General features: G+C 31.5%; 1 protein-coding gene across 2 annotated transcripts in view; it reads right to left on the bottom strand.

Moving 5' to 3' along the window:
* Positions 1–22,806, bottom strand: part of LOC130449501 (metabotropic glutamate receptor 2) — a 566,135-nt gene that overhangs the window by 274,346 nt on the left and 268,983 nt on the right. The window contains exon 3 of one of the 2 annotated variants that reach the window (XM_056787390.1): positions 20,571–20,983. The exons of the other annotated variant lie outside the window; for it this stretch is intronic. Coding sequence (XP_056643368.1) covers positions 20,571–20,983 — 413 coding nt within the window. The remainder of the gene's footprint in view (positions 1–20,570; positions 20,984–22,806) is intronic. 2 annotated transcript variants of the gene reach the window in all.

The following is a 22,806-nucleotide window of genomic DNA, read 5'->3' as shown; positions in this document are numbered from 1 at the left end:
TGTTAGACTGTGATCAAAAATATACGTCGTTATATGGGAATTTGACTATGATATATTGGAAAATTGTGTTGAACACGTAATAAAGGGAGGAAATATATAATTTATTTCACCACCTACAGCGTGAAAAATAATTAATCTAGGTGACTTGAAATCGAAAGCGTCTTGTTATTAAGATATTTTTGTATTGTAAGTCTTTCAATATTTGGTACACATTGGTAATATGTGATGAACACCTACAAGGCGATATAAAACAATGAAGTGATTAGATTAGATGAGCTAGGGTGTGTGTGTGTGAACTGTTCAAAAGTTTTCAATGGAAATGTTGGGTGTTCAAGATATAGTCTTTTTTATTTTAATTGTATATATTCTGAGTATATTCTAGAGAAAATCTTCTCTTCAATGTTCAAATTATAGACCAGATATGTGGAAGAAATGAAAGGGGTTGTGAACGAGATAGTGATGAACAAGGTCAACGTGTTACGAATTGGATTGGGTAAGTTACTGATTAATGTATTCCTTACTTTAAAACGGTAGTCGCTTTCTAAATGTTTAGGCGTTCTCTATGTGTCTATGTGTCTTGGCCTGTTAGATAAAGTAATAATAAATAAATAATATTAAAGCAAGTAAGATGATTTCACCATATCGTTACCCAAGATCGGGTGCCAGAGATCTCTAATGCACGAAACACGCGACACAGATGAAAATTTTCCTATGTATTTTGCATCGAATTTAAGGATAGTGTTGATGGTTTATCAGGTTTTTTTATACTGAGTATTATATATATTGTTTCAATATTAAGTTCATCATCAAAAAAGTATTTGAAAAAATTTCCTTTACATTTTTTATGATCGTCTAAAATTATCAAAGATCCTTTCCTCCAACGAATTTGCTCCTCTAATGCTTTCTTTCTATTGATTGTTGGTTTTGAAGGAATTGATTTTGGAGTTTGACGTGATTTTGGAGGAATATTGGATTTTTGTTTTGCAGAAATTTTTGATGCAGCATCGTCAGAATGCATCTGAGGACTTAGAAGTGCTAGCGAAATCAAATGGAATTTTTGACGTGCCACGAATGTTAGCTGTAACATACGAAGTGCTAGAAAAACAATTTGAAAGTGCTAGACAAGTCAGCCGGCACCTTTGAATCGTTCATGAATTGTGATAATTCATCTTCACTCCCGTAAGACATATCTAATAAGCGACACACAACTTTCTCTCCTAGTGCTTTTTCCGTCCTTTACCGTCTACGAAATTTAGTGTTCCATCTCAAGACAAGAAAATTATCTTCATTGTAAATTATCTATACATTTTTATATAACTGCATTTCATTATGTATTAAATGCAATACCACGTAAATAATAAATTTTTAGAAATTTTTATTAACGGTAAAACTAAAGGAATAAAACTCAACTACATACCTCAGATACCAGAAAAATTATTTTTGATACTCAATTTTATGATTTTAAATAGCAGAAATTATTCTTAAAAGCATTTCAAAGAACCGGTACATCACAATATACCTAATTGTGCACATTTGAGGTTATAAATCTTTTGTCATAGAAATAAATGATGGTTAAATTTTATTTTATCTTCTAATACGTTTCGTCTCAGCCGTACAACACAATGAAATTCTTACACAAGCCTACAGATGTCAGTAGCAGTATTATAATGCGATGTCTCATATACGATACTTGATGCAGTTAATGGTTAAGAGTATACAAATAGAAATCGATTATTTTCGAACACTTTTGCGGTCACGCTCACAATTATATAATGAAAGTTTTCTATCAATATTGAACTTACAGCTATTGTAAGTAATTTGAGGAACATTTTTATCTGTGGATGAGCTTGGGCTATATTGGTTAGAAACTCAAACTATCGCAACACACATTGTTAAACTCACAAAAAAACCGCAGTGATAAAACCACATCGCCAAGCGTGTAATGTAATGTCTTCACGGTATGTTTCTTATATTGCGATGAACTCACTGTAAACTACTTGCGTTTACAAGATTCGGAAAGATGTAATTAAATGTATCTTGATTAGTTTGAGTAAAATTCAATCAAAATTGATTCTCTATATATGGCTATATTTTTTTTTAATCTCTTGTTATCTGTGTCAAACCAAATATATAGGGTGAATGATTAGTGTGATAAAGTTCAGTGCCTCCTTTGTCCTTTGAGATGTCAATTTTAAAATTTGAGGGATTGAAGCCATCATTAGTTTTCACATTTCAAAATCGTTCAATTCATTTTCTGATGCCTACTAAGAGAATTAGTGGCATTAGTTTGGAAACAAGAACATATTGTGTAATTGTTATTGTGTTCTATGTACAAATTTTATAATAATCAAAAAAATATCTGCGAGATAAGATCAAAATTATTCTTAATTATTCATCTTTTCTAACGAACACCTGAAAGTACAAAAGGAGCGAATATTTTCCATGAATAAAATATTATTGTTACATTAAAGGACATAAAGAGCTTTGAAAAAAATAACATTCTAAAGAAAAGCTCACTTAGTGCTTAAGAGGCTTTTAATATTTCATTGACGCATGTATTGGAAAAGAATTTTTCATTCAAGTGGCATAAAAATCACTGCATCACTCTCTAATCTAAATTTTAGTGTAAGTTCATAACAAACAGAGTTTTTGTTGATTGTTTTGAAATTTTATTTCGATTCATTGGATTTACAGCCAAAATAATTATGTTATGTATGGTATAATTCAATATTGTAGGGACGTAGTCTATTCAAGATATGATTGCGATTTAATTGGGAAAAAGTATAAAAATCTCGTTGTGAAAGCACATTACCCAACTTCAATTCTTGTCAACTGGAATTTATCTTCCATTAATGTAATGTTTTTACAACCATGTACACATTATTAATTTTAGTCTTCCCATCTTCTTATATTTCTTGGCTTATATTTCTCATTAACCTCGACTTTCCAACAGGGTTAACATAACCATAAACAATTTGACCATTCTGTGTACCGGGTGGGCATCTAAGAAAGGCCCTCGGCCATTCTCAGGAATAGATTATACTACTGCTTAAAGTGAAAACAAATTATAAGTGGTTCACCACTTTTGTAATAATTTGTTATCTCATACGATAATAGATTTTTTCAACAAGTTCTGTACATTTTTTATTTGACAATGTTTAGTCTGTCTTTGAAAATAAGGGGTTCTGTTAAGCATTTTTTATACGTGAAATTAGTCGCAAGGTTTCCACTGTCTTCCTCCTCTAATATGAAGAGATTGTAAATTAAAAATTCATAGAATTTGTTGAAGAATTTGGCCATAAAATGCCACTGAATTGAGTAAATTTTGAAAAAGTTTTTCCTTTTCAATTTCAAATTCCAAATATACCGTTTAGAGGTGTTTCCAAAATTTTGAAAATAATTTTCATATGTTTCTCAGAACCACTTTTGTTACTTTTTTTTTCCTAAAGCTGTGTTATAACTTATTTCTAAGATATGGGTGACTGCTGTTCCTGATTGTCCACTTGGTACACAATAATATTCGAAGCTTAATAATGCTCACAGAACTCAATTTCATTGCACCAAATGATCATCATTTTTGTTGATAAAGTAGGAATGATCCTATGTTGACAATTTTGTACCATACTGCAGAGATCTACATATTACCAATCACTTTACTAACAACTAGGATTTTCGTTTCAAAAGAAATATTTCCCAGCTAGGAAATGCTTGACAAGTGTAATGTAGCATTAAACAAGTGGTCCATTTGAAAAGTCTCTATTGAATTATTGAATATTAGGCACCCAATTACCAATAAACAAAGTTGCTGTATGATCATAAAAGTCCTATTAACAAGTAGGACGACCTAGATCAAATTATCAATTATAATAGAGAAGTTTTTGAGGAATGTAGTAATAGTGAGTGACTGTTTATGTCAATAAACTGCTAGTTTGTGTGTTAATACTGCTGTAAATCACATATATGTACCAGAAACAAAACAAAGCCTTTGAAGTCAAACAATTTCATTGTCACGTGAATATAACACTCCCTTATGGAGTCTATATAATTAAGAATTCCGTTGTCATTCAAACACTTTATAAGTCCCGAAATGGTTTGGTCCTGGTGTGGTGTAGAGATAGTGAACCTTAATCGGTTTTTTCAGGGTCTCTTCCTATTTTTATCTCCTAATTTTTCGTGGAATATAGTTTCATTCATCAATCAACAAATGATTGTTAGGTTTGTGTGTGGAAGGTAATATTCCTCTTTCTTGTTCAAAGAACCTTTATATTCTGGTAACACATTTTTAGTAAAGCGTACATTGTCATCAGTATCTCTCACTACTAATTTATATAATTGAATGACGAAATAAAGAATAACAATGAAGACTTAATCTTACTTTTGAAACGATTTCTCCACTCCACAGGAGACCCCAATTCTCTATGCAATTAAAAAAAGTGAGAATATCACCCTTTTATTGGTATTTTACCCTGATTTTATGATTTCGTGGAATTGTAGGTAATTGATTCGAGACTAGGAACATAGTGAGGGAACTAATTTAGACATATATGGACGTATGTTTTAGATTTGCACTTATGGTTCCAACATAATAAGTGGTCCAGACTCATTAATGTAAATTTCAAAGAAAAATTGATAACCTTAGGTGTCTCTTTGCTTTGTTACAACTTCCAGGGCAAAAATTTTGAAATTTCTTGAGAATCACCCACTAACTTAAGAATAAACACGTATGAAGAGTTAAAATTGCGTCTTTTTTGGAGTAGAATTTGCAATATGCTTCAATAACCTACTTATTCATCTTTAGGTCCCATTTACCCCCTGGGGATCATGTAACGTTCGTTAATTTGTTTCTATTTTTTAATTACAAAATGGACAACCCGTATTAGGGTGTTTCTGAATTAGTCTAACAAAATTTAGAAGGTAATTGCTCAAAGGAAATTAAGATGGAACTTTCCCATAATAAAAGTTCCTCAGCTCATTCATTTCCGAGATATCCCCCTTAAAACTTGATAAATAAAACTAAGTTTTTATTTTTCTCCGTGACTTCAGGTAAGCTAGTAACTTGGAATCTGTATTTTCGTGCACTCGTAAAGAACTACTTATTGGTATAATTTCAATATTCCTGTCACATTATACGCGGGTGGAATTAGTAATCCTCACTTTATTTCATAATGAAGTTTTATGATGATTTATAAGTTGAAATCCTAATTTTATTCATTTTTTATGCCCAAAACCAATAGTTGCATAAAGAAAAATAACCACCTTAGTATTTCTGATGTATATGACATCATAGGTTTGATTGTCGCTTTGTAAATTCTTCCCTCTGTTTCTTCCGTGTACTCGTTCCGCTATACACTGCGTTGAAGACATCCCACAACCTTATTAGCTCCAGGTACTTGTTCTCTTAAACCTTTCTCGAAAATGATATTCCTGATATACTTGAAGACGTCGCACTCAATATCAGAAAAAACATGTTATCATGCACGATGGTACTTTAGTACACTTCAGACGAACTAATAGGCAACATTCAGATGCAACAAATCTCAACCGTTGTATTAGTCGAGTAGGGCCTCAACATTGACCTCTTCGATCTCCTTGTGATTTCTGTTTATGGAGTTACCTCAGGTCTACTCGACACCCATAGTTGAGTCAACGATTTGAAGAATCGTATTCAAATAGCGTATGACAACATAAGAAATACACCCCCATGACACATAGGCTACGTTCAAGTATATTAACTAGGGGTGGTTATTTTACATCTTCACCATTTTCTCCAATTTATTAAAAAAATTATTAACTCTTGTTTATTCTTCCTCTGCGGCTATTGGTTTTGGGAAAAGATTTGGACAATAAAAAATATTTTTAAATAGAATTTTGAGTTATAATTTTTTTCATGAACCTTCATCTTGGAAAAAAGTTTTGATATGAAATAAAGTAAGTAACTCAAAAGTAAAATACCCGTGGTTAGGCCATTCCTATTTCACGAGAATTACAGAATATCAAGTTTCTAGCTTCACTGAAATGGTAGAAAAAAATTATAACACCATTTTAGTCACTACCTTTTAAGGGTGATTTCTCGGAAAAAGGTGGGCTAAGGAAATTCTGCTATAGAAAAGACCCATCTCAATTCCATTCGAATTTCGTCGGATGAATTCAGATAACTACGGATTGCTCATTTTGTAATTTGAAAAAATAAACGAATTAGTTAACGTTACAAGAACTCTAGAGGAATAAATGGGATCTAAACACGGACAAGTAGGTCTTTAAAGCGGTAGAGAGAGGCAGAAACTAACTGTTTGTTGTTATTATTGTGGTGAAGTTGAGTTGTTGTAGAGTATTTCTATGGAACATAACAAGAGTCTTTTCAGTATTCAAATGAAGACTAGAACTAGAATCATAACAAGTTTTAATTATCTCAAGATCTTTGATTGTAATAGATTGTAATGTAGATGCTATATCAGCAAATCAAATAATGTTTGTACTGATTTTTGAATCAGTGATATGGTCAGAAAGTGAATTAGACCATGATCTGTGCCCCTACTGTTTGTTAAATTTGTTGATAGATTTATGTTAGATATGAAAAGTTTTTCCAATTTTCTTGGTAAGAATCAGACCATTTGGAGTTTCCTTTGGAAATGTAATGATCAACACAATCAAAAACTTCTGCATAATCATAAAATACTGATGATAATTTTTTTTAAAAAGGCAAAAAGAAATTGCGTGCTTCCACACCAGACTTTTGCGTCTATTTATATTTTAGTTCAGTTTGCTTCAAACTAAACACATGAAAATTGTATTGTTAAAAAAACTGAATATTAAAGTCTTGATGTTGTTGGGATGTGGAGATAGAACACGAATTCAAAGTGTTATATAAGTCACAGGATACTTTCCCATAAAATATAGAAATGTGTTAACAATTTTATTGGACTGAAATCATACATCGTCTAGATGAATTATTGGAATATTAGTGTAAAAAGAAAAATAGTATCTGTTTATATAAAAGACAGTCGTTGCTTGTTACACTATTTATAACTCAAGAACGACCAAACCGTTTCGGCTGAAAATTGGTGGTAAGGTAGGTTAGAAACAGAATACTTTTTATTCCGTTTCCGTGGGGCGTAACATAAAACGCGATATAACAAAGCGCAAAAATAGAGAACCGGAAAATCAATCAATCAAAACATCGGTCTAGCTGTTCATTTGTTTTTGATAAAAATGGTATAACAAAACGCAACTGACATCTAAACTTGATGTTAACTAGGGTTGAGTATGATTGAAAATTTGACATATAGTTTGTTCGTTTCGAATTTCTATTAGCTCATCGATCCAAAATGCACGTGAAGAGTGCCGCATTAGTATGGGTCGACTTCGGCTTCTCAATTACTAGAGCGAAGCGAAACAGCCCGTGAAACAGCTCGGTTGGAAATTCAAAATCGTCGAGCAAACATCAGAGATCAGCAACTAGATAATTTTCGACGCACAAAAAGAAATTTATGTAGTACTGGTTTCAATTCGATACAATTGCATTCATATTTGGCCAATGGACTTTGCTTGCGAATATTGTGGCGCATTGAGGTTTTCCGGAAAAACGCAAAGATTGTGCTGCCTTAGTAGAAAAGTGAAATTACCAATATTAACTCCGCAATATGAGCAATTGCATTCATTGCTTCGTGACTAAACACGAATCACTAGTCAGACTCAGAATCACAATAGTTGTTTCTATATGACCTTATTTGGGACCTACATAAGCGAAGAATTTAAGGATTTAATCCGCAATTCAATCTACTTATTTATTTGGTTAAGCCTGGCTCACCAGCTCATGCTTAGAAACATAAACCAATCATAACTGGGTAGCAGAACGCGTTTGATGGTAAGTAAATTGATGAACTATGTAATTTACGTGACCATACTTTATGACTATATAAGGAAAATAAAAAGGTAGGAAATTCTCATTACTAGGATCCCAATGATTCCAACCGATTTTCCTTTTGGGCTTAAGCGATTTCAATTTCAGATCTGTCTTGCATACGCTTTGACCATTAACAAATCACCAGGCCAATATTTGTAAGTTTGTGATTCGAATCTCGAAAATCTATGATCAATTATATGTGGCATGTTCAAGGGTCGGAAGATTATTTTTTCTTTCACATGAAAATAAAACAGGAAATGTCGTCTATTATATGTAAATAAGAGTGCAGCCTAAGCACCAAAATAGGTTGAAATAGATATTATGTAATATCATTGACAACAAATATTTTGAGTTATATATACAACAAGTCAATATGCTGTTTATGAGAAATCAATGTTTTTCATTCTTCCTATGTCGACCGTATGCTGTAAAATAGTATTAATACTACTAAATTAATCAAAAAAAGTGAGTATAAATTTTGAATTAATGAATATTCTGTTTAAATCATATCAAGTGTTCTCTGTTCTCCATGCACACTTCATATTGTTTCAGGATCAAGCTATTTTTTTAAACGAAGAAGTTAAGAAAGACAATTATCATGTTTGAATATTTCGTCCATATAATTTTAAGATAAACCTTACCGCCGTTCTCTACTCAGATTTTTCAAGATTTGTACGAATATCTAGCTTCAGCTGTTGAAAATTCCCAACTGAGTAAATCCACTTATCCCTAACGAAGCACTATTGTTTCAATAGGGATGATTATAAACAATTTTAGAGACTGAAAAACATAATTGAAATAATAGAAATATTACCGGCTGAGTTTATTAGGCATTACATATACTGGTTTCACAAACACATGGAAGCATGCCAAGTAGAAGTAGAACATCTGTTATGTTAATAGGTCAAACGCGTGGAGTATTCCAAGAACGACGGAGATGAAGGTATATTTCGTAGATTGCTCCTCATAGAGCATAGAATATACCTTGGAAATGTATTGTCAATATAAGAATAAAGATATGATAAAATTGTGTGATAATATATTGTAATATAATCATTTATAATAGGATTTGAGATGACATCCAACATAATGGATTTTTGCAGGAAAATTACCGGCGGGAGTCAAAATTTGAATTTATGTGTGAAAGTGATTAATTAATGAACTAAATTAAAGTTTAACTTGAATAAATGACTTTGCATATTTTGCATTGAAAATTACATCCCATTTCCTTTTTTCCAAGCAATGGTAAATTAAAATGTCTCAACGGTCTTGAGATACGGATAAAAAGAAAAAATAATAATATTAAAATATGTAGAATGAACCCGATAAATCTTGCCGAAAAGTTATAAAGTGTCATTATTCATTTCCATTACTCTGCAAATGTGGCAAGAGATGCAATGAAATGAAACTGAATTTTGTTTTCAGAACAAACTATGGAAGAAGTAAGACGTCTGAATAACTGCAACCATATAGTACCAACCTAAATATGCCACATAATCCTTGAATGTTGATCAATACCTCCTCCTGTCTAATACATTAGTTCTATGTTCATATTCTTCGTCAAATATTCAGTTGTTTCAAGTGGAAGCTGGCATGCGGAATCCATCTAGAACATATTTAAGTTGGAATATCTGGAAACGTTGGTGATATTCATACTAAACACACTGTTCACACTACCACTACACCAACACTTACAATTACACTGTCTGCCACGCGTTTCGATTACAAAGCTATCGCCTCCAGAGCCTGAAGGTAAATTTAAACCTATTTACTTGGCCACCCTATTTTATACTAAATTTTCTTTCTTCCTCCCGCAAAAGTTCTCTTCTTTTACAACTAAACTGTATAGAAATAGGCACCTTGTCCCTATTTGAACATTCCTCCATTTAAATATCTTAATACTTTCAAATTCCTTATTGGATATAGTTTTCAACATTATTTATATTTATTTCATGATTATGACTGATAGCGTCATCAGCAATATTTTAAATGATTTATTTGCTCTTTAAACCGGACATTATAGGATCTCTTAGTTTGCCCAATATACTTCCCGTTATAATCAATACAGCTAATTTCATAGATACCAGACATTTTTAGAATTTGCTAATTCATTCTTATAATTACCCAGCAATTATTTTAATGGATTGCTGAATTTTTAAATCAATTTTAAATCCACTCTGCTGAAAATGCTTCCAATCCTTTCGTGTAGACAGAATTGAAAGGCACCAGTGCAAATTTCCATTGTTTTCCATTTTGATTTAAAAAAAGGTGGCTTCACATAGAGCCAGGATTAACCTATGACGGTTAATTAAGTCTTATGGATGAACGTTTCGAACTAAGTTTCAAAGTGGGATCTACATTTACCTTTCTCGTATAAAATATTCGCGTTGTCCTTAAAATTTGTTTTTGTACTGAAAAAAGCTTTGTCCCAAACATATTTCCGTTATTTGTATAATTTCTTCCACCAGAGAGTTTTTCAGTGAAAAATTCCTAGAATTTATCAACAAAGAGAAAAATACTGAAACAGAAGATTAGGAAATTCCAATGTGCTTTGATGTAGGTCAGTTTGTCGATCCCGCAGACCTTGTAGTACCTTGTAGACTTACTAAAATATAATAGTTTTGGAGCTGATATAATAAAAGAGTATTTACAATTAGCGAACATGTTTGTGGAGCAAAACTATTTCCAGTATAAACTCAAATTTTACAAACAACACGAAGAAACACCTATGGGTAAATACCTATCACCGTTTATAACATTATCCATGAATCAATTTGAAATGCAGATTAGTCAAGTATTTTTCCAGGATATGTTACAGGTATGTGCATAATATTATTGCTTTATTCAATACGAAAAAGGCAAATGTAGAATTCATTTTCAAACTTTATTCAAAATGTTCATTCATTAAGTCTACTTATAAAATGAAAATAAATTGGACAGTTTTAGATACTCCAGTAATTAAGAATGGAGCTAGGCTAGAACTTGATGAATTTAGGAAAAATACGGCTATGTACGTTGCTTACAGCGGCCAGTCTTCAATTATTCTTGGTAGATCGATAAATTCATTTTCCACTCAAAATCCAAAGATACAATAACGATAGGACTTTATTGCGGATGTAGCTGTACTCATTACTTATAATAAAAGACGTGTGGATAGGTTAATTAACTGTCATGTGTTGAAGAATTATGAAGCCACCCTTCTCAAAATCAAAATGAAAAACAGGAGATTGGAAGGAAGTTTTATCAGAAAAGGTTTAAAATTGGTTTATAAATACAGCGATATACTAAAATAAGCATGGGGTGATCCCAAGGATAAAATACCAGATTTGGAAAAGAAATTTTTCTTTAAAATTAGCTGTAATTATTGTGAGCACACACACGGTTTAAAGAGCACAGAAATTTGAAATATGGACGGAACAAAGGAACTAGTATTGTTAAATTGTTGTATCTAATATGATAAATTATTGGATGCATTTGAAAAAATTGATATATTTGAATGTAAGAACAATTTAAATAAGAATGTAAAATTTTCCGCCGAAGAACTTTTCTCGCAGGAGTTATGCTTCGCGGGAGGAAGTTCATCGGTAGGAAATTTCTTTACTAAATAGTTTACTTTCATTTTCTGAAGACTATAATTTGGTCATCGAAACGCGCGTCGAGCGGTGTAATTGTGAGTGTTGGTGTAGTGTTAGTGTAAACAGTTCAGTATATAACATATTATTCTCACGCCAATGTTTATGCCGAATCAATTGTGTTGAAGTCTACGATATACTGAGAGACGCCTCTACCTGACTGTAAAGCACATGCTGATATTATTCAATTGAGTAATGCATATCATCGATGTTTCTTGGAATAGCAACCGATTTAGACAGACCTCATCATTGAAGGACACACAATCATGACAAAGCTGTACAAACCAATTGTAAACAGTTTTCTCTGAAGTTGTTTCATTACCAAAAGTGAAGTGAAGCGATACTATCCTTTGTTTTTAAGTTAGGCCTTTTTTAAAATCATGAAACAATTTACTCAGTCAATTTCCAGATTGTCACTGTCTATATCTCATATTACAACATTTGTATGAACAATAATAACTCCATGAGTCTTCAAACAAATTCGGATTTTTTAACATAGAATACGAATACTACAAATAAATCATGGATTCCCACGGTAATACAACAAAGAGATAAGTTGCAGAAGAGAAAGATGAATTGATATTTCTCAAAAATATTTACAGTGTAACTTTAGATTACAAAATACTTTATTTCAGTATTTCAATCAAAATTTTTTCGAACCTGGGCTGTCAAAATAATAAGCACTACATAAAAATCTAGATAAATGCCAAACCCTTTTCTGAATTTTAATGCTCGTAGCTCAAAAATCTTAATTTGAAATCGTTATATGCATGTATTGCCTTTATAATTAAATCCACAATATTCTATTTTAAAATTGAAAATTGATGTATATCGAAGAGCGACAAAAATTGATGTCAATTAACAAATAAATTGAAAATAATTAACTGTGCTTCGAAATAAACATGAAGTATTGATGTTCTTGAAAGTAGATGTGAAATAAGATTATTCTGAGAAAATATATTCAGATTTCTGTACACATGTTCGAAGAACTTTATCAATAAATGATGAATTGAAATGTTGAAGATCAGTTTGAAATTAAACATTTCGAAATGGTGAGAGTAGAACTTTCATTCATCATTTCTTGGATAAACTAAATTAGATTTACTGGGAGAAAATGTAAATATGATATAGAGAAGCTGGGATTTTTAAGAGTCATCAGAGATGCTTCATATGAAAAGTGGGTTGAAATGAAAAAAGTATAGAATATGTAGAAGTTTCTTGATGACTTGATCTGTCTTTCAGAATAGATCTTATCCCTTTATACAGTGAGTTTAGTTATCATTTGCATATAATTTCTGAACTTCTATGGTATTATGAGAAATTTTATCTTTTTATATTAATTTGGTGATGTAAGGAATAAATACTAGGAATAACAATAATATATCTTCCTAATAATCCTAATTATAATACTAGATAGAGAGGGAGACGCTTTATTGTCATTAGAAAATATTACAATTTTATCGACAAAGTGACATAATTTTATATTAGATAATATACATATATAAAATAACAATTTGACTTAAAATAGTGATTATAATATATATAATATGTTACTTCACACTAAATCGAATTATGCCATTCTATCGAGACTATGGTAAATTGTGAAATTCTGTCACAGAATAATACGTAAGGTCTTTCAAGCAGAAATGTCTTTGTCAATCTTCGGACCTTGTTAAATTCATTTACTGCTTTCAATTCCGAAGGTAGCTGATTGAATAAATGACAGTTGAGAATTCTACACCATCCAAAGAGATCGTATGAAATTCTTGATTCAACCAATACAATGCGGAGTATTTTTATTGTAAACCAAGACATATTCATAGGTATAAATATGAATATGATTATTCTCAATATTATTTCTAATTTGCTACAGTTTTTCTTTATGGACAAGGGAGTGATAAAACATATTTATTAATTCAAAAAGTAGTACGATTATTTTGAATATAAATATATACATAGAATAATCTTAATTTTTCCTAAAAGTTTCATAAATGTACCTAGGCTGATATAAATTTTCAAGCTTTTATTGGTCTTTTACAACCATAATCTGTACAAATCAATAGAAAATGGTTTGGATGGAGAGAGCCGTATGTATTGAAGATAAGATATCATGAGATCTATCAATAAAAGTCTTGAATCTTGTTAAATTTATATATTTATATTTCAAAAATCTCTTATCTGGAAGCTTGGAAACTGGGGAAAGGTTAAAGAAAAAGAAATAATGAGAAAATTGAAGAATATTACTGATAGAATGATCAAGCCACTCATTGTGAATATTGGTTACAAGATGCCGATACTGATTTGGATTTGTGAGAAGTAGCTCTACTTATACTAGTGAATTTTTGTATCAATATTATCCATGAACGTAAGTTTATTTCAAACCCTTATACTTTTATAACCACTATAACACAATTTTCTTCATACATTGTTAAATAATGGAACACTTTTTCACCTTCTACTCTTTTGAAATTATAAGCAGATCAGATAACATAACTTAATATTTTAACAGTCTACTAAGAGCCTATGGATGACGGATGCTTCATCATTTCATCACTCTCTCAACCATAAAATTAGACTAGAAGTGAAGCAGTGTATATCATTGTGTCCCCAAAGTTTAATAAGGGAAATGCACCAATAAATAGGTTATTATCAATACATTTGGATCGTATCCCTTACAAATTGTTTTGAGAAATATACGGGATATTCGTTTCAATGTAGTCTGCTACCATTCCAGCTAATAGTGACATGACTATAATAACGAGTTCAATGAGGAGTAGAATGAAAATAGGCAGATGTCTCGATTGATTACGTCGAAGAGAATAGTAGTAGAAATAGAAGGCATCAAGTATAAATGAGTGTGTGCAATGGTATTTCAGTGACTTCCTATAATATTAGCATTATCAATTTGAACAGTATTGGAAAGCCGATGCTGTAAAATTTCTATCAATAGAGAAATTGCAGAATATTTGAGATACTGCAGGTATTTTGGAAAACTTCCATATCTGAATTAATATGAACGCAATCTATGTTTTTATGCCATAAACAATGCTTTAGTGAGAAGGGCTTCAGTTGGTTTCATAGGAAAAGTTCATCCAACGAGATGGATTTGAACAGACTTATTTACGTAATAGTTTCAACACGTAGTATACGTAAAGCCGACAAAAACATCCCCAGTGCTCGTTTATTCTCGATTGTTATTACAATCACACCAAGAGCACAGAGTTCACAGATCTAGCAAAACACATTTTGGGACAATTCTATCACCACTACCTCATTTCCAATTATCTGCACTCTATATCAATTGACGTTTTTGTAGTTGAAGTTAAAATTATTCTTAAAATCTTAGGTTTGTGCATTTTTCATCTCGCAAGTTCAGTTAATTCCTTCAAATAGGAGGTGGGAGAGAGGAAGAATGTTATTATGAAAATTGCTTCTGTTTCCCATGAATTTGGTTTTTCTCGAATACTTTGAATAGAGACATAAAAAGTTCAGGTTAGTCTTTTCAAAGTGAACTAAATTAACATCAAAATAGAGAGAATCGCATGTGGTTATCTTTTTCTATCCCAAGATATCTTAAGAAATGTGAAAATGGCGAGAATTTTTCCTCAAACGTTTAGTAAGCTGATGAAGTGAGTTGTGCTGAATTTTTCTCATCACTTACAAATATTATACTTGTTTGCTATTGAATAAAAGCATAAAATATTTGTAAAAACGTACTCATTTCAGCATATGTGAAACAACAGCAAGTAAATATGATGGACGACGATCCTAAAGTACTATCACTAATTTTGTGGACAGCTCAGGCTATGTTTCGTTGTAATCGTAGAGTAAATCGCCATAATATACACAATTGGTCCAGAACGAAGGTCCGACGGAGATGCAGAAGACTCAAAATTAGCGTCGTTGGTCTTTAAATCTGTTGTGCGGGTTTCTAAGCGGACAAATATTTGGGCTTTCTTTATTAATGAGCTAACAGTTAATGGAATGAGATAATTAGACTTATTAAGGAACGAACTGTCACTTCATTTAGAGGATACACTCGTAGTCATTCGTCGTGATGTTACTTACATGATGGTTGTCGGGCACATTATTCCACATATCTTTGGCATTCCTAACATCAAACATACTCTGATAGTTGGATAAGATAGGTAACACAATCTGATAATAATTATAGAATTATTATGGGTATAATTCAAATTACTAAGGGTATGCCAACATAAGAACCCATCCAGAATAGGTTTTCAATTTCTGTTTGAGCGAACAAGCCTAATAGATGTTCGAACAAATACTCTAGCCGTTTACACATTTTTTACTACACATTATAAATGCTTTGAACTAAAGTATACTGATTTCTTAGACTTAGGGCCGGTTTCTTTACGTTCTAATAAAGTGCCAAATAGTTCTTAGCCGCATAACTTTGGAAGAAGCTATTAATTGTCGAATAAATATTTACCGTTTCTTCACCGTAGTTTGTTCAACCAACTAATACGTATTTTTCACTTTATTATGTACTCAACAAATAGTCTATTGTAACACTATGAAAGATGCATACAGCATAGTTCAAGTATTGAGTTAAGAAAGAAATAAGCGACAAAACCTTCTATTGACGGTTTCCTATTATCTGTGTTTGTGATAAAAATCTGTGCCCAATTAAATTTGCACGTGTTTTGTTAAGGTTAACGTTAAAGTAGTCGCTAGTTGGAAAAGTTGTGATGCTCTGAAATTTACAGTTTATATTGAAGATAATTGATAGGAAAGGTAAAACAAAACGGTAAAAAAATTTCATCATCGGACCAAAAATTGTAATAATCAATTTTATGCCGTTCGGAATGCCCTTGTAACTCTGGAATTTGCTGTATTTTCTCAATCAAGTCCTCATCAAATAAATTTTCCAAATATTGGAAAACATCCATATTAAATATTTAATCAATTGTATAACGATTATTTCCAAAAATAATCTAATCAAATATAGGTATAATCATATATTTAATACTCCTATATGGACAGTTGGTATGGGAAAAAACGTCTCTTTATCGCGGTACCGATTCTCTCGTTAGAGACACTTTATCTAGACTGCGCATGCTTGAGAATGAGCAGTACCGAACTGGAAACTCGAAGGATAGAGAAATCGTTGCCGTTCTGTCTTTCTTAGTCGGAACAGCTTCCACTTATAGAAACTGCCCTTATAGAAGTAATACATATATGGGTATAATAAATAAACAAACCACATTTGAGGTTAAGTTTCTACTAAACTCTTTAATTGACAGTTGTGACTGCTTAATAACTTAGCAAATAACTCGATTGATTCGGAGGTTCAATTTATCAGAAGGTGAAGAAACGGAATTTTTGGTTATTTGGTAAATAATAGTTACTAGGGACTTTATTAGGAAGTGAAGAAATCCGACCTCACATGAACCTTCATGTTTCTATTCGAATTTATGAAGAGGAGTAGATGTTGATTTCTTTTTTCATTGGGTATAATTAACTGGAAGCGATAAAGAAACTTGCTATTTGTAGTTTAAATTTTTTAAAGGTGACTCGTGAGTGTTTTTGAAAAAAAATGACCGAAAATACAGAAGTATTTTAAAACTCAACCAACCACCCAACATCTTTTATTGTTACATCGCTAATGAATTTTCCCATATTTTGATACGATACGTAGCATTAGATCATTCATAATTATTCAAGCTTGCATCACCAATTCGAAGAAAAATTATTCTCAACGTTAAAGTATACCATCTGTGTTACTTTCCGACAATAAATAGTATAAAGCACTCCCAAAAGTATAAAATATCATTTTTAATTATTCTAACTACCTTGTATTCGAAGTTATAGATATGCTTAGCTTGACCTCTTGCAACGAAGAATTATTGCAGCTACTTTCAGTCGACTTTGCATGATATGATTTACCAGGTGTGATAAAGAAGTACGCCGAATAACTCCATTGAAATAAATAAAAAAATTCATGAAATTTGATATTTTTCTAAATCACTACCACTAGGCAGCAATCCTAACATTGAATCCAAGAATTGAACATTTATAGAAAGTTTCCACCTGTATTAATTTCATTTGTTTGATCATTAATCGTATTTTTTATAACACCTTGTATTCGGTAAGAATTTGGTCCAGTAATTTCTTGATGAGTAAATATTTTATAACACATTTTATGTTCATGTCTATCCCATGTAATGTAACAAATATTCTATGAACTATTGTTTGAGAAAGTTATAACTCACTCGGCTTTGTTTTACTTATTTCTGTAAGTATACAAAGCAAACGCTGAGTGTAATCAAATATGGTGTTGTTTTGTGATAAGAAAATACTGCAACTTTTCAACGTTTGATTGTCATCTTTGTTGAATGGTACTTCGTATTTCATATGAAAAACAGCCATTTTGCTTCATATGGACAATTCCATGACATATTTTTAACAAAGAAAACACTCACTTTGCTTGGAGACAATTTATTTTTTGTTGGTATAGTTTAGCTTAGCTGGAAATTTCATTCAACAAACGAAAACTATTCTCCTTTGCCACAGGTATATGTAATTGAATTTGTTGCTGTATAAAGAAAAATCAGAGTTTCTTGAGGACATTTCAAGATTAAAACTAGAAGAAATACCAAGCACATGGATTACTTAGATTAGAGAGTTTTCGGTAGACACATATTGATACAATAAAATACAAAAATACGAGGGCTATTCAGTCGGCATCTAGCTGGAAACATTTGCACATTCTTCGTTTTATCGAGAGCGGTTTCTTATTGGAAACATGGCAATGGAACTCCAAAGTGGACTAACTTTAATATATTTTCCGAGCTTTCGAATACTTACGTAGTAATCGTCTGGGACTGAAATTATTGTCAAATACAGAAACTGGATATTATTTCCACGATGATAAAAGATATTTTTGGAATAAAGAGTCCCACACATTGTATGTAACAAGTATATCCACCTCTCAGAAAAAATATGTAGCAAATGAGTCGTCTAAACTTTGGAATTGTTCTACATATAAGTTAACGTTAAGTTCATTGGAAGTTTTAGTATTAGTTTGTATACAAAATAGTCATGGTTTAATTGGTAAAAGTGTAATCCCGTTCTTTGTCATTCTTTGAGAGTATTTTCCAATGTTATCACTCAATTTTATGAATTTCATTTTCTGTAGAATAAGTTTATGTTCACAGTATACTTTTTGGAGTTTTTATATATCAGCATTTGTTTTTTATATCATTCTTAAGGACTAATTTCACTTGTTACTTTTACTGCATTTATAATAGTATAATTATTGTTTTGTTCAATTGTTTTAATTGCTTTTCCATTTTCTCAGTAGAATAAATTATGTTTTAAAACAGCAGAGTATTTTTGGCTTTCTTATGCTTTCCAAATTTTACATAAAAAATATGAAAAGTAATTTAAAAAAATAAAGGGGATGCTGCTAGGGATGAGGGGGTGGCTTTTCCAGTAAGTTTAAATAAGCCATAATGCTTGCCCCTTCCAACATAAATTGACGTGTTTTTGGATTTTTTCTAAATACCAGTATTACAAAAGTTATTAAAGGTGGATACTTTTATCTCAAAAGCACTGTATATATATATATATATATATATATATATATATATATATATATATATATATATATATATATATATATATATATATTATGTAACTTTAGCAAAAAAGGTATAGAAATAAAAAAAGTTCAAATGGCCCTGATCCCAGTGATAAAGAGGATACATTACTCAGGCAAAGGGAATATCTATCTTTCAATATCTGAAAATAGTTCTGAAAATCTAACTAGCTATCACGACGGTGACAAATATCACATTTTTTTCAATTGAATTGTCGTCTTCTTCAATATACATTTCGCTACAGAAAAAACATAAAATAACCTCTGATATTTGTTGGTAGGTTAGCGCTCTTTTAGCTCCTTTTATTTCTTTTAATTTTATTAATATTTACACTCTTCTTAGAAGTTTTTTTTTTGTTTTTCATCCAGTCTTTTGTGAAGAGTGTTAACTCTGTGTTTCTCAAATTTTTGATTTTGTTCTTCCTTTATTGGTGCACTAGTTGTAATTTCTGGTTTTTGTAATTTACGTTAATGAGCGGTTATCGAGTAAGTTGGCTGTGGTATAGGCCTCAACATTGAACAGCTGCAGTGAAAAGTTGAACATCCAGGTCATGGGTAAGGAGAGTTTTCATAGCTTGATCTAGGTTCAATAACTGTTTGAGTAGACTCTGGTGTCACTATTCATGTCCTTGAGATATATCAATTCTACCTCTTGCACTTCAGTAAAAAAAGGATAGAATCTATCGAGTTTTGGAGTATCACTATTGCTCTACAAGTTAAATTTATAGCCGTTAGCATTACATTTGGAACTCACGAGCCTTGATTGGTTTTCTTTTTATATTTGTATGATATATGATATAAAAAAACGCAATGAGAATATTATTGTGAAATATATCTCAGCATATACTATTTGCGGACAAAGCGGAAACCATATTCTCTATCCTCTATCCAAATTGCACGACTAGTTAAATTTTGAAGTTAACAGATTCCATATAAAAATTATAGATTCTGGTCCTCTGTTTGATATAATATAAGAAGCAACTATAATCAGTTACACAACGATAATATGAGAAACAGTAATTTTAAATATTGGAAATAACATTAAAACACTTAACTTGCCGAATCAATATTTCTATGCAAACACAAACTTATATTTCACGAACGTAACGCAAGTCGCCCGATTGTTTGCCACTGACTTAGCTAAGCTTAGCCGAACGTGAGTAGAAAACAAATAATTTGGAGAAATTTAAGGTATTCGCTTTGTCCGGTCTTCTTCTATGATTGATAGCATTTTAAATATAAGTTTAGTTTTCAAAAGCCCTATTTTGAAAACTATTCACCCTATAATTCAACTTACAGTACTTTACGTTTATGCAGATTTAGAATGAAAATTAGTCGATAGAATATTTAAACGAAAATCAATAATATTGTGAGATTATATTCAATAAACGCTAATGATTCTAGAACGTACCTTTAATGAAATCGACTGCCATCTCCAGTCCATAAGTATCTTTATCGCAGTCATCTAAGATATGTGCTCCGATTGATATGCCTGGTAAAATTGGATTTTCATCATAATTCATTCTATCCAATGTATACAGCATTGTTTCTAATGCCTGCACTCCACCTTGTGGCATTATAGGTCCACAAGTAATAGTATCCTCTCTTTCGTGTACCATCATTAACCCACCGATTATCAAATCACCTTCCACGACGGCTTCTTTTTTAACAGGCCATGGAATTTCATCATGATGATGTCTTAAGTGATGATGTTGATGATTTTCCGTCAGAAACGAAGTTTCCAGACCGTTGTAGGTATGCATAAAGTTGTCGGCATTGAAGTTCAAAAGCTTATTTCTACTCGATTTATGTTTCATGTAATACCTACGGGAAATATAACTCCTGAAACTGAGCTCGAAAACTTTCGATGTAGCTGCTTAGTTCGTGATATCAAAGAGAATTTGATTTTTATAACTGAGCTGTCTTTGTACACAATTTTTCTATTCGAAAAAAGGTCCATTGTTTTAGGTTTTGGGGAGATAATAGTTTTCGGTTAATGTATATATGTGAATTTTAATTTAACAAGTTGTTCACATTTGAAGCCATGAAATAAGAGCAATTGTTGCTGAAGACAACCAGGTTATTTTCATATGAGAAAATCCGAAGGTTACTACTTAAGTTTTGAGTTATGATGACAGTGATTTGAATATATCGAATCTGACATCGCTGTCATAAAGGTTGACATTTTTAATAGTAAACGAACTCAGAACGTATCGCCATTCAAGTGTTATTTCGACGTGGATTGGACCAACAGCAGTGTGCTGTGAGCTAGAGAAAACGTGTTTCGCTGGTTTTTCGAATTCAATCGTCGTTATAATTCAGGATGAACTTCGAGAGTTACATCCAAAGTCGGCTGTTATGTCAGAAAACATCGATGCTGTGCGTAAACTGTTATTGCAAGATAATAATGTGTCATACAGTGAGATTGATGCATACTTGAGCAAACAAACAAACAAACCAAACAAAAACATTTTTGAGCCAACAGTCAAAACATCTTATTGATGGTTCATACGTCGTACAGATATTGTTTGATACCCAATGATTTCTTTTTATTCCTGCAGATCAAAAATAAAATGCAGGGCCAACGTATTTCTACACATGTAGAAGGGATTTTTTCGTTCAAATCACTTGTTTTGGAGGTACCTCAATCGGAACGCTTGCAAAAATATATTGATATCAATAGAGAACATTTTGAAAAACAATAAATTCAAATTCAATTAAAAATATTTGTTTCTATTTCTTTATCTTGATTAGCAACCCTGGTAGCACATACGATTTAAAATTTTATTTTCTCTTACTGGTTGTTCGTTCTCGAAATTTGTTTCTTCAGAATTGATAATTGAATCGGAATCTTCAAAACTTTTGCGGGTGCTATAACAGTTTGCACCAATTAGCAATATTTCATGTTGTTGCGAACAATTTTACACGGAATAATAAAAGTATCAAACTCGCACTTAAGTTTGTAGGGTTTGAACTTGCAATAGCACATTGTTTCAGAGCATATCTTTGTGAAATCCTCAATACCATTGGCTGTTTGAATTGTATCACATCTAATGATATCCTTCTCATTGAAGTGCAGTTCACAAAAATAATTTTTGTTTGGAATCAGATTTTGATTAAGTACAGACTTCCACAATTTCAACAGATCAGGGTGCTATATGAATAAAAAATGAACATGAGCCTTGGAATTATTCGAAAATAAAAGTAGACAAAAACAACAATTTATTTTTTTATTTTGAAATTACACAAAACCTGTAGATGAACATAGAGATTAACTTGCTCAGTCTGTGATAATTTGAATAAATATCTTTTTCAGAAAATATACTCGGAAAAGCTCAGTTGAAATGAAAGAAGATTCGACAATTGGTTCAAACGTTTACAAAAGTGTATTGATCTTAATTGAGGATATTTTGAGAAACAAATTGAGCCATATCCAATTATAAGTAAATTTTTTCATTTATATATCTCAAAACTTGATAAGGAGCCTTCGTATTCATGGAAATAACAGTATTCTGATAAGTTCAAATTTTTTCCATTCGAAAAATTGGTCCCTTCTGAAATTAATAATAAAAAAAATACTGATGTTTCTTGTTATAACTACAGTACGAGGTAATCACCGTTCCAATTGCTACATATACTGAAAACTA

The sequence above is a fragment of the Diorhabda sublineata genome, chromosome 1, assembly GCF_026230105.1.
Source record: "Diorhabda sublineata isolate icDioSubl1.1 chromosome 1, icDioSubl1.1, whole genome shotgun sequence".
NCBI lineage: Eukaryota > Metazoa > Arthropoda > Insecta > Coleoptera > Chrysomelidae > Diorhabda > Diorhabda sublineata.
Note: the sequence above shows the minus strand (reverse complement) of the source record. Positions and strands in the feature narration are given on the sequence as shown.